The following is a 13,577-nucleotide window of genomic DNA, read 5'->3' as shown; positions in this document are numbered from 1 at the left end:
CCGCTCCCCGCGGTTTCCGGAGGTATTGCCGCTCCGCATGGCCTGAGCTAGTGCTCGCCCTAAGGTCCCTGTCGGTCTCAGGGCGGCTTCTCCTATAAATACTGAACACAGTAAGCCACCGGCGTGAGTTAGTCCTGGGGGGATTTTTTCAGTTTTGCGTTAGAAGGAGACAATGTGAATCAAGCCCCCTTACTCTACAGGTGAAAAATAAAGCACCTGCAGAAGTTCAGATCACAGCAGAACAGCTGTTAAGAGAAGCAAAAGAGAGAGAACTTGAACTTCTTCCACCACCTCCGCAACAGAAGATCACAGATGTTGAAGAGCTAAATGACTATAAACTCCGAAAAAGAAAGGTAAAGGAAAAAAAAAAAATCCTAATCTTCATGCTCATGGAAAGCACTATCATTTTACTATGTTTTAACTTAAGGTGTAGTCTGTGTTGCCTGTGGGCTTTCCAGATGAATAGCAATTCTTAAAAACACGTAACATTTTCATAGCAAATGTTACTTTTATGCAAAAAAAAAGTAAGTTAAGCATGTTTAACATAAAATTTGGTAGTATACAACATCTCACGTGTACATATTCAGTATGTTCATTGCAAGGGTAATTACATACATGGTTTATATGCAGTTTCTTCATTACTAGTCAGCATGAAAGAACATTAGCAAACTTTACAGTAATGTTGCTGGTTTTTTTTCCACCTCAACTGTTTAAAAAACACAGCATGTTTGCAAGTGATATTTCTGCTCTGTATAATTATGGTATTACTTATGTAGTGGGTTGACCCTGACTGGAGTCAGGTGCCCACCAAAGCTGCTTTATTCCTCCCCTCCTCAGCTGGGCAGGGGAGAGAAAATGTAACAAAAGGCTCCTGGGTCAAGATAAGGACAGGGAGAAATCAGTCACCAATTATCATCATGGGCAAACCAACTCAACTTGGGGAAATTAGTTTAATTTATTACCAGTCAAATCAGAGTAGGATGATGAGAACTAAAACCAAATCCTCAAACACCTTCCCCCCACCCTTCCCTTCTTCTCAGGTTCAACTTCACTCCCCATTTTCTCCACCTCCACCCTTGCCAAGCAGCAGTGGGGAATGGGGATTGTGATCAGTCCATCACACCTTGTCTCTGCTGCTCCTTCCTCCTCAAGGGGAGGACTCCTCACACTCCTCCCCTCCTCCAGCTTGGGGTCCCTCCCATGGGAGACAGTCCTCTATGGACTTCTCCAACATGAGTCCTTCCCACAGGCTGCAGTTCTTCACAAGCTGCTCCAGCCTGCATCCCTTCACGGGTGCCATCCTTCAGGAACAGGTTGCTCCAGTCCAGGTCCCCTCACGGGTGCTGTCCTTCAGGAACAGGCTGCTCCAGCCTGGGTCCCCCCATGGATGCCATCTTTCAGGAACAGGCTGCTCCAGCCTGGGTCCCCCACGGGTGCCGTCCTTCAGGAACAGGGTGCTCCAGCCTGGGCCCCCGTGGGGTCACAAGTCCTGCCAGCAAACCTGCTCCAGCTGGGGCTCCTCTCTCTCCCCATGGAGCCATGGGCCCTGCCAGGAGCCGGCTCCAGCATGGGCTGCCCGCAGGGTCACGGCCTCCTTTGGGCACCCCCTTGCTCCAGTGTGGGGCCTTCCCCAGGTGTGGGGAGAGATTTGCTCCCCTGTGGAGCTCCATGGCTGCAGGGGCACAGCCCGTGGGCTTCCCCAGGGGCTACCAGGGAACCTCTGCTCCGGCACCTGAAGCCCCTCCTGCTCTGAGCTAGGGTCTGCAAGGCTGTTCCTCTCACATTCTCACTCCTCTCTCTGGCTGCAGTTGCCGTTGTACAGGTTTTTTCCCCTCCTTAACTCTGTTATCCCAGAGGTGCTACCACTGTTGCTCATTGACTCGGCCTTGGCCAGCAGTGGGTCCATCTGGGAGCCGCTGGCACTGGCTCTGTTGGACATGGGGGAAGCTTCTAGCAGCTTTCCACAGAAGCCACCCCTGCAGCCCCCCGCTACCAAAACCTTGTCACACAAACCTAATACAACTTCGCACGCTTTGGAACACAACTTTCTGCACTAATTATGGTTACGTTTGGTGATTGTCTTGCAACTTGACCATTTTGCATGTGAGATTTCAGGTATAATTTTTCCTTCTGTATTTAAAAGAACTGCTTTGCTTGTGCAAATTTATCTATGGTTTTGTTCTGCTTTTTCCTTTGACAATTGCTGTTCTGGATCAAAGCAGAGCAAGCATATCCCTAACAGGGAACTTTACATGTTTTCAGCACTCAGCAATGTTTTTAGATACAGACAGCATAAGCTAGATAGCTAAACTATCATTCCCTGAAGCATATATGCGTATGTTCAGAACTGGTGACTTAACTGGTGACTGTTATAGCACGGCATCCCTGAGTGTTCATTTCCCTCCTTACCATAGTAGCTAGGACTCCTCGTGAAGACTACAGGCCTTACTGTTCTGGATGCTGGTGTAGCTCGCTCGGGCGCATACAGAGCAACTGGAGTCAGATGATCAACACCAGAGCACTGCAAAAACAGTGTTTGATGTTGCCTTTTTTTCATCTCATAAATGTCAGTAATGAGCTACCACGTTAACTGTGTTAAACCATGTTTAGCCACATGTTAAATACTGATAGCATTGATCCTGACAATAGCCAAAGACAAGACTAAAGATACCCTCACCATTGCACTGAGCAGTGAAATTTGTCTAGCACATTTGATGCGAGCATATTAAATCCAGGGAATAAGAATAAGGTGTCTTGCTTTAAAGAAAAATTTATATCAATGACACATACAGGTCAAAGTGAATAAATTTGTGCTGGTGCATCCAAGTATATTCAGCGTTGTCTGCAGTCAGTGGATTCTGTCTGTCCAGGTAATGCTGCTATTGAAACATTAAGCAGGAGATTAAAAAAAGATACGATTTTAATGCTGTCAGTTATTATTCCATCAATATTTCAGGTGTCAGTTGCAGGAACTTGAGGTTAGTCCTATTCTGTACGATGATCTACGCTTCTAGCTTCTCTGTTATGCAATTTTTATGAATCTAACTGAGTATGATTTGTTACTACATCTGCACAGGTGTAAGACATCTGGAATTAAGAATAATAATAATATTCCATAAGCCATTTATAACAAGATTGGTCTGCGCAGAGGTATTTCTTACTTACAGAAATAATTTTCTCCTCAGACTTTTGAAGATAACATAAGAAAAAACAGGACTGTTATCAGTAACTGGATAAAGTACGCACAATGGGAGGAAAGTCTAAAAGAAATACAGAGGTAATTATGCAGCTGCAGACATCTCTTATAAACCTTTTAGGAAACATTTTGGCAAACACCATCAATGTCTTGGAGGCACATTATATATGCAACTTGTCTTTGCTTTCCAGAGCCCGTTCCATTTACGAGCGAGCTTTAGATGTCGACTACAGAAATGTCACACTCTGGCTGAAATATGCAGAAATGGAAATGAAGAACCGCCAGGTTAATCATGCCCGAAACATTTGGGATCGAGCCATTACCACCCTCCCCAGGGTGAACCAGTTCTGGTACGTTTGCAGGGACTGGAGCATTGCTTCTACCCCCAAAGACTACATAGCATTTTTCTATTTTGGTATCATGGAAACCTGCATTGTTTTCTGTTTATCCAAGTCTGAAAAAAAGGCGGCTGCTTAAGTTTTGGAAAGTTTTGTACTTTTCAAGTGGTAAGAGCATTGGGAGAGAAGGATGTGTGCCTGCATGCTGCCAATCACAACAGTATCTCTAGGCATTTCTGGGGTGCAGGTGGGGAATAGGTGAAGAAATCTTAGTAATGTTCTTATTAAGCACTCCAAAAATCCTTGTAATTTATGTTTACTATGTGATTGTAAAAACTTGGATCTTGTTTTCTAAGGTATAAGTATACTTACATGGAAGAGATGTTGGGGAATGTTGCTGGATCACGCCAGGTGTTTGAACGTTGGATGGAGTGGCAACCAGAGGAGCAAGCTTGGCATTCCTACATTAACTTCGAGCTGAGATACAAGGAGGTGGACAGGGCGCGTACCATTTATGAGAGATATATCCTTTTTACTGCATTGTGACAAGTTTAGGCCTGCATTCTTCATTTCTTAATTATCTACTCTAGCTCCTGCTATGTCCCTGTGTTCCTTGTCACTGTGGTGTGTTGGGAGTAAGCCACCATGCTGAGAGCCAGCAGTAGGTATTAAAAGCATGTTTCGTATAGGCCTCCAAATTCAGCTGAGAGAATGTACATCCTGCCACAACAGCATATATTTAACAACACTCATGCTTCCAGCTTTTCTGCAGTCATCATTTCAGATTCCTCCTCCATAAACTTCTCCCTGACCTTTGCCTTAATTTTATCCCTTTTAAAATTTTCTCTGTAAGGCACAAAGCCTTTGCATGCTTAGAGCTGTCTTAGGTCTTCTTCCCAGTTGCATTTTTTGCATATGATATCCTTGGGAGTTGTTTCATACAGTCCATGTCCCTATAGTCACTGGGAAGGATGCAATTTGAAATTCAACCGCCACTGTTTCTTTAACATAGCTCTACTTGTTATTGTTCATCCTGACGTTAAGAACTGGATCAAGTATGCTCGCTTTGAAGAGAAGCACAGTTATTTTGCGCACGCAAGGAAAGTATACGAGAGGGCAGTAGAGTTCTTTGGAGAAGAGCATATGGACGAGCACTTGTATGTGGCTTTCGCAAAATTTGAGGAGAACCAGAAAGAAGTAAGACCACTTTGATAACACATCAGACTTATACTAACCACCCCCACAAGATTTCTTCCTTAGTATCAAACTCAAGGGCACTTAACACTCACTGCAATACTTGTGTTTTTCAGCACCATAGGAGAGATTGTTATTGTAGTCAGTTAAGGAGACGGTTTTTTGCTTAGCTTCTATTTGCCTTTTGGTGACATCAAGGAAATATGTTCTAAGAAAGGTGGGCACCAAATCTGCCAAGCCTGAGAATAGTGTCATCGGATCAAATACGTATCCTCAGATATGTAAGTTTGAGAGGTAGTAGGCCTGCATGATAAAAAAAACAACCTGAATTAGCCATGTTTTTCTCAGATGGTCTCTTTAAAGTGCCCAGGCCATTAAGGGATTGAAAACATTCTGTGAACCCAAACGCACAACCTCTTAAAGGTATTTTAAATATTCCAAACCAGTAAATGAATAAGAGATGGTCGGTTTTCATATTTACAGATTTCCCCCCCACCCCAAGTTTACTCTTCAGGGAGATCTGTGTTGGTCCTGTCCTAAATCAATCACTTACATTGAGATATTTTATGATTCTGTTTTCTATTAAATATTGTCAGAAGCCTCTTTGTAAATATTATACAAATAATATTTTCAGTTTGAAAGAGTAAGGGTGATCTACAAGTACGCCTTGGATAGAATTCCAAAACAGGAGGCCCAAAATCTCTTCAAGAATTACACCATCTTTGAGAAGAAGTTTGGAGACAGAAGGGGAATTGAAGACATCATCGTCAGCAAGAGGAGATTCCAGTATGAAGAGGAAGTGAAGGTGTGTATTACAAATACCCTCTGGGCTCATCGTACATCCAGCTGCTGCTTAAGGTACACGAGTGTCTCATGATATGGAGGCTGATGAGTTTCACATTACCCTTGGTACTCCATGCAAGAAAGTACCAAGAGAACGCTGTTCTTTCTGGAGGCACAATTCTATCTATGGAGGAGGGAATGATGCTTACATTCACTGCTTTTTTGTTTCTGCATTCTATTGTAGATTGTGGAGCCAGACTTTTGGATTGTGTTCAGAGCTTGGTCCCCTGCAGTTTCATCTCAAGGGATAATGCAGTTTAGCTTGTAACTTATTCACTTCTGTTATGCAGTAACTGTTACAGGACAGCTCACCTCTGTGTAAATACCTTTTTGTAAAAAAAACCAGGAGTGCCACACCTATCTACTATTCACTGAATACTTCATATTTCATCATTTCCTCCTCCGTTCTCTCAGTTCAGTTTGACTTAAAGAATGTTTGTAGATAAAATAAAAATAAATAAATGCACTTTAACCCAAAAGCTCTATCTTAAGCATACCTGAGACTGACAGTTTTAGTTAATACTCCAATGATCTATTTTAAAGGATAAATTCTGAATAAAAACTAAGTAATGGAACAGGGTCTGTTATTTGTAGTTACTGAAGTTTCTTTCCCATTTCCGTGCTCCCATCTTTCTGGAAGGCAAATCCACATAATTATGACGCATGGTTTGACTACCTGAGGTTAGTTGAAAGTGATGCAGATGCCGAGACTGTCCGAGAAGTGTATGAAAGAGCCATTGCCAACATTCCCCCAATCCAGGAGAAAAGACACTGGAAAAGATACATCTATCTGTGGATTAACTATGCATTATATGAAGAGCTGGAGGCAAAGGCAAGTAGCAAGAAGTCAGGTTTGTTTTTCCTTTCCTTCCCAAGTACTTTCCTTATATGAAACAGCTATAGGTATTTTAATAAGAAAACTGAGAACTAAAAATACTATGTTTTACTTGTTTTGTGTAACTAGCTACAGGATTTGCTATTTAAGCATGTTTTTTTCCCCTTCCATACATGGGGTAAAAAAAAATTTCAGTTTTAGCCCAATTCATCCAGAAGCATACTGATAATGAAAGCAGAAGTAGGTCTTTCTAGCCCCATCTGAATTGCCTGTTCCAGGTTGTTACTTGAATTTGTGAAATAGTTTTATATTTAACAAAACTTTTTGTGAAGTTGGTTCTGTGAAGCAGCTGTATTCTTACTATAGTGGCCTTTTTGAGGTTGTTAAGTATTTCTTCTGTTATCAGTCATATAACATTACAGCTGCTCTTTATTTCATAAAATTGTAGTGCAGTATACCTATTCAGTGTCTGTTAAAGGAAACAAAGACTCTTCCCCAAAACAGAGCGTGCCCTGGTTTTATTGTCTAATTCTCAGTGTTGAATCTTGTTCTGAAAAGATGACTCCTACTGACTCTCAGAAGTTACCATCTTTGAATTGTGCATGCTAGGTAGATAAGTACATTCATATGTCTTAAGTATACAGACTTCTAAATAACTTTACTTAAAAAGACTGTTCTTCTGGTTTGCAGTCATTGCACAATTGAAAATAGTGTAATCTTAGCAGTGAACAAAGTATTTAATTGTGCCCGTTCTTACAGGATGCAGAGCGAACCAGACAAGTGTATCAGGCATGTATCGAGCTCATTCCCCACAAGAAGGTATGGCTCTTCCAGCAGTTGGTATTGAGTCTTGGCTTAAAATTCCCAAGATAAGGTCCTTTAGTGTGTTTTCCTTGCAGTGTTGAGGTGTGTAAGCAGCTCCAGACGGCTATGAGCACATTTGTGAAGACTCTTCTCAGGACTTTAAATATCCATTCTGGTTTCTCATAATATCCATCTTCCAAAATTGATATTTTTTCAAGCTAGGGTGTTAGATAGCTGCACTGTAGCTTGCATCATCCATGGGAAATAGCAGCCCACACAATCATGTCAGATTTCCTCATACAGATGTGATACAAGGGTTTCTTCAGATTACCAAGTATGCTCAAAGCAGCTGAAATAACACATAGTCAGGTGATATTCTAGTACTATTAAGCAGCAGGGAAGAACTCTTCTCCACTTACTTACTTGTTTTACTTCCTCCAGTTAGTCCTGTTAGAACTGCTCTCAGCCTAGTTGCTTGTAGTCCCTGCAGAATACTTATAGCTCTATTTTGTATGAGGTTACTGCCTTTTATAGCAACTGTATGTAATTGTCTGCATGGTCCCAGCTGAGGGAGGTGCATTTGATAAACCATCTTGCATGTGTATTCCCCATTACAGTCTGTCTTCAAGACTAATTTTTTGGTTTTGTGGGTTTTTTTGCCAGTGATCTTTAAGTAAAATATCCACATGGCCAAACCCTTAAAACAATTGATCAGCGTTGCCTTGGAATGTTGAGAAATCTTAGGACATGTCCTTCCTTTTCTAGTTTGTCATTAATCATGTCCTCTAAGTATCAACTGTGTAGATTAGGATTAATCTGTAATTATGAAGAGTTGATTAGCTGTTAATTGATTCAGTGATAGCTGGTATTTTACCGATCAATTGACTGGTTAAGGAACCATTTTCTTTGTTTGAGAAGACTTTTATCCTGGCTATTTTTGCTTTCTTCCATGGGGGAGTGTATTTTCTTGCCGTAGAAAGATTTTTTTGGGTTATTTTTTAGCAGGAAAACACGGAGGTCAAATGCAACTAATTGTAGTAACAGTAACATCTTGTATAGACAAGAGTGATTTTTCTGTTTTGAAAATGTGCAGTATTATTTACTAAGCTTCTAGCCTAAGCATCACTTTTTTTTTTCTTTCAGTTTACATTTGCCAAAATTTGGCTGTTGTATGCACAATTTGAAATACGCCAGAAAAATCTTCCACTTGCAAGAAGAGCTTTGGTAAGCTTTTGTTAATTCCATAATTGACTTTGCTAACTAATAGTAACAAGGGAATGGCATTAAAAGATCTGAAACTGTCCCTTATAAATTGCTGGTTTAATCCACTTAAATACAACATCTGAGAAGTCTGCAGGGACCGGTATTTACTGTCATGTATGATTTAAAAAGAAGTGTAGCTTGATACGATGAATTAGCCATGGGCAGAAATGAATGCAGCTTTCTCATTTCAGCTGACAAATCACACATCTGAATGCAAGAGTACCCAAATCAGCTTAGTGCACTTGGAAATTTTTAAACTGCTGCTGATTTGCTTAAATAATGCTTGTACTAACAATAGCGTTTTAAAAAGCATTTTACATAAATAGTAGTTTTTGACTCTCAGAAATGAAGACCTGCTGAATAGAGTGTTTGAGTTCCAGCTACCAGGTTGATGATAGAAGCAATCATGGGGACTTTGGGCAGGCTCAGGAGCTCCTGTGCGAATTCACTATGTGAATGTCAGCATGTCAGGGAGCAATGGAGTACGTTTTGGCAGCAAAACCTTTTGAAATGAAAATCTTTCTTTCCCTTTAGTTCAGATATTCTAAATAAGATCAGTGATAGCGTTAGGAATTTTGAGAGAAAGTTGATGTTGGTAACAGCAGAGGTGGTTTGACTTTAAGGAGGAAACTGATGGGAGTTTCCGCCAAACCCATGGCACAGCAGCGATAACAGCATAAATTGTGAATGGCCATCGGTAGCTGACACCAAACCAAGTCTGCCCCCAGTGTGTAAGTAAAGCTTTGTCGCTTGAGCTGGACTCCTGCCCATGACCAGAAAAAAAATGAGGTGGAGGGGTTAAGTCCCCTGTGAGAGTGTTACTGTCTCCCTGCAGGAGAAGGCAACCATCTGTCCTGAAGCGTGCTGCTGTTCTGGCTTGGCTTAAGATACCATCACTCAACATTACTGTAGTCGCCAGTCAGCATCCTGCTTCTGGCTGCCTTTTTCTTAGGGGTAAATGTTATGGTAGCTTCTGGAAAGGGCGCTTTGGCCTATCTAGAAGTATAAATTTTCCTCGGTTTCTTTTAGGCTTCTCTTTTTCCCTGTTGTTTGATTTCTCTGACAGACTGTTTTTAGTAGGTCACCTTTTTCTTATTTTGGAAAGCAAATTTTGCTGCTGCAGCCGTAATACTTTTCTGGAATGGACCCAGATTTGGCAAGCAGTTTCTTTCTTTCTTTTGCAATGAATTGAATTTGAACCACCTCTTTGGCAAGAAGCCTTGCTCCTGTCCTGAGGTGAGGGTCCTGCACTGTCACCGTGCATAAGAGAAGGTCCAGCTCTGGACGCTGAAGCTGTCATCAGCATGCAGACAGCACCTTGCTCTGCCTTATTTTCACTGGCTGCAGCTGGTGTGTGGATTCTTTGTTTTCCCAGGGGCTGAGAGATCCTGGGACCTGGAGACAGGCGATCAGCTGGAGCCTATGCTGCTTAACAAAATAGTAATGGGGGATGCGTGGGGAAGAACTGAACATATTTTGAAATAGAAAAGGCATTTGTAGAGCTGGAGGGCCATAATGGTGACCAAATTGATATTCCCAAGTGGTGGTTTCCTCCATTTTTAATAAGTACCAAGATAATCAATGTGTAGGAAGGTTGTGCAGGAGAATTGTAACAAGGGGATTTTATCTCAAATTACTTAATTCACATTTGCTTGAGGGAACAGAGGCTGCAGTGCTTAATATATAATACTTGTCTACACAAGTGACTCAAAAGAATGATGCTGGCTACATACCTGTCTCAGATATGCCCATTCCTAACTCTTGTTTTAAAAGATTCTCAAAAATTAAGAATCAAAAACTGCTGGCACCATGACACACCATTTTCTTCAGTTGCTGAAGCGTATCAAAAAGGAAGTATTTTTTTAAAACTTTATTCTCTGTCTATCCGTTACCGTAAGTCAGCAGGCAGGGAGCGTGGGCTATTCTCAATGGGATGATGAATAGCAGTGGTGGTCTCTTGATACAATTTGTTTTATAAGATACTTGGGAACTGCTTACCTGGAAGACTGGTACAGACTGGTCCTATGCTTTCTTCAGCTTTTGATGCAAGATGAAGTGCTCATTTGATGAGCCAGGGTGAGTTTCAACTAATACTTCATGGGGAATCCATGTTATGTAAAAGTAACAAGTCGGAAGGGTTTCTGCTTTCAGAGTTTTTGCCGACATTTATGGGTGCGCGCTCATTTTGCAAACAATGGTTGGATTTCATACTGGCCCTGACCAGGGTCTTAAAAAACAAACTCTGCTCAAAAATTAATTCTAGTTCAAATACCGGAGACTAAACACATGTTTCGAAAATAGAATTTTTTTTTTTCTTTTTTCTTGCAAGATCTTTAAGTTGGTTTTGGGTTGGTTTGTCTCTTTCTTTTTTTGCTCAACAGGGGACATCCATAGGTAAATGCCCAAAAAACAAACTGTTTAAAGGTTATATTGAACTGGAGTTACAATTGCGAGAATTTGATCGCTGCCGAAAGCTGTATGAAAAATTCCTGGAGTTTGCACCGGAAAACTGCACATCATGGATTAAATTTGCTGAACTAGAGACCATTCTTGGCGATATTGATAGAGCCCGTGCAATATATGAGTTGGCTATTGGCCAGCCCCGGCTAGACATGCCAGAGGTAAGGGGGCAGATGAACTTTACAGTTGGCCCAATTTTAAGGTATTTATTACACAGTGTGGCTAATTAAAATGTAAATTATCGACCAGCTTGAACAGAACTGCTTACCATAGTGACTTAGGCTGTGTCTCATTAATTTAGTATCTGTTTCTTAGCAGGGTACACAGGGCTTTAAAACCCGTGATAAGACATGAAGGGAGAAACGTGCTTACAGGAGTAAGCTAAATGGGTTATGGGCACAAGATTTGATATTGCTCAGTCATAATCCTAGTTTGTACAGTCAATAAATACTCAGATCTCTGAAACTTTTTCCAGAGAAACTTCACATTTATCCATGCTCCACCTCTTTTCCCCCCCCACCCTCCCCGTTAATCTCAGCATGCTATGAACATAATGAGAGACTTCTCTTTTGCAGGTTCTTTGGAAATCCTACATTGACTTTGAAATTGAGCAAGATGAGTATGAGAAAACAAGAAATCTTTACCGCAGATTACTTCAGCGGACACAGCATGTTAAGGTATGTATGGGTGCCCGGAACAGAGAATTGGTCTTGAATCTGGTCCATGGTGGATGGAAACCCTTAACTGCTTTGCTTGTGCGGCTTTTTCAAATCAAGAGTGAACCGAAGTTCAGTACCGCGTCTGTGCCATGAAAAGGAAAGAAATTTCTGAATTACATACAACAACAGGCATATCTTACATATGAAAGAAGGCTTTGCAGAAGGTTTCCAAGCAGCCCTTTTTTTAGTAGCTTTGGAATTTTAGTTGCAAAAACATTGCAAGGAAAAAATAGTTGTGATTTTTTTCCAATGTAGTTTGGTGCTGTCATCGGACTAAATTCAGACGGATTTATCATGACCCGAAACAACTGCAGGAAATCTGCCAATGTGGCTTACATGAATACTCTGTCTTGCCAAAATGAGGAAAATCTCACACATGAGACAAGCATGAATTTTCTAGGTATCTGCGTATGAAAAAGTACTTGAGACTTGCATTGACATTTGCTTTTTTGACCGCTTTGTTTTTTTAAACTATCATTTAGCTATTAGATGTCAGAATGGAGGTTTCAGCTTGGTTTTGATTTGCTTTCGCTACAGGTATGGATCAGCTTTGCACAGTTTGAGCTATCTGCAGGAAGGGAGGAGAGTTTGTCAAGATGCCGGCAGATTTATGAAGAGGCTAATAAGGCAATGCGAAACTGCGAGGAGAAAGAGGAGAGAGTCATGCTCCTGGAATCCTGGAGAAACTTTGAAGAGGAATTTGGAACAGATACCACTAAAGAGAGGATAGATAAACTTATGCCTGAAAAAATAAAGAAGAGGAGAAAACTGCAGGCTGAAGATGGGGTAAGAGGAAAAATTATGCAAGTGATTGAATTGAATCCTTGGTGGCTTTATGCTGGGGTCTGGTACACAGGACAAAGTTGTCTGTGATGGATGCTATAACTGCATACCAATTTTACTGCAGGAATTGAAAAAAAGCATTGGCCTGAAACATGTGCTGCTGAACTCCTTGCTCTTCAGCAGGCTAGGTGGGCAACTGATTCAGAGTGAAATACTCATACCAAATGCTCAAGCTGCCTTTTACTTTAAATTCCTACCGGGGACAAATCAACACAGCCCTAGGTCATAGTTGTGCAGACAGTGTTTGTTTCTTAACTTTGGGAAACTATAGCCAGGTGATTCACCCCATCTGCCTGCTTATTATGCACAAGCAGAATACTGTCTTGCAGCCGTTCAGCTCCTTGGTTCCAGCTGCTATGGATGGCCCAACAAACATTGATTTTTATTTTATCTCACTGTTATGCTTATTAGAAGCACCTGCTAATAGCTAACATTAACATGCAAATTAAACTTGCTTTGTGGTATGTGTTTTTTTTTCCCCCTAGTCTGACGCTGGCTGGGAGGAATACTATGATTATATTTTCCCAGAAGATACTGCCAATCAGCCTAATCTCAAACTACTTGCTATGGCTAAACTCTGGAAGAAACAGCAACAGGAGAGCGAAGCTGCAGAAATGGATCCAGACAAAGATGTTGATGAAAGCCAGTCTTAATACATTCCTTTTCCCCGCTCCTTTTCTTGGGTATTGTACAGTATTTTCGTTGGTGACAAATAAATGTTATTTGAAGAGTTTTACTATTATTGACTTGAGACACGTTTTGTTTGAATAAAAAGTACCAGATTGGAGTCGATTCCCTTTTATAATCTGATTTGCAGCGATTAAAAGGAAAGTTCACAGGGCAAGTGGGGGAGTCTGCAGCTATTACCCATGGTCTGAGAACTGGAAGAACTGGATGGCAGCTTTGTTTTTAGCCCAGAACCCACTGTTCTAAGGCTCCTACAAGCTATCACAGTGCTGCTTAAACATATTAACATGCCAAGACAGCAGATCTACTTTAATGAGAGAGATGTCTCTAACCATTCCTGATTAATTTTTCCAGTAATTCTGTAAAATGTGTTGATCATGAGGGTAGTTGAAAAC

At 41.2% G+C, this 13,577-nt stretch overlaps 1 protein-coding gene across 1 annotated transcript; it reads left to right on the top strand.

Annotated features, from left to right (window-relative positions):
- The first annotated feature begins 204 nt into the window (after positions 1–204).
- CRNKL1 (crooked neck pre-mRNA splicing factor 1) lies at positions 205–13,231 on the top strand. The gene is made up of 13 exons (XM_010292722.1): positions 205–353; positions 3,186–3,277; positions 3,388–3,546; positions 3,891–4,057; positions 4,553–4,731; positions 5,363–5,533; positions 6,212–6,403; positions 7,166–7,225; positions 8,354–8,434; positions 10,855–11,094; positions 11,509–11,610; positions 12,190–12,438; positions 12,981–13,231. The coding sequence occupies exons 3-13, from the start codon at positions 3,461–3,463 to the stop codon at positions 13,146–13,148; spliced, it is 1,695 nt and encodes a 564-aa protein (XP_010291024.1). The 5' UTR covers positions 205–353; positions 3,186–3,277; positions 3,388–3,460; the 3' UTR covers positions 13,149–13,231.
- The last annotated feature ends 346 nt before the right edge of the window (positions 13,232–13,577 follow it).

The sequence above is a fragment of the Phaethon lepturus genome, unplaced genomic scaffold, assembly GCF_000687285.1.
Source record: "Phaethon lepturus isolate BGI_N335 unplaced genomic scaffold, ASM68728v1 scaffold24098, whole genome shotgun sequence".
In the NCBI taxonomy this organism is placed as follows: domain Eukaryota; kingdom Metazoa; phylum Chordata; class Aves; order Phaethontiformes; family Phaethontidae; genus Phaethon; species Phaethon lepturus.
The sequence above is the reverse complement of the archived record's forward strand: the minus strand, read 5'-3'. Positions and strand labels throughout refer to the sequence as shown.

Coding starts and splice junctions, on each gene's coding strand:
- CRNKL1 (XM_010292722.1), top strand. CDS start 3,461: ATGGAAATGAAGAACCGCCAGGTTAATCATGCCCGAAACATTTGGGAT. Junction 4,058..4,552: donor GCGTACCATTTATGAGAGAT/ATATCCTTTTTA, acceptor ACATAGCTCTAC/TTGTTATTGTTCATCCTGAC. Junction 5,534..6,211: donor AGTATGAAGAGGAAGTGAAG/GTGTGTATTACA, acceptor TCTTTCTGGAAG/GCAAATCCACATAATTATGA.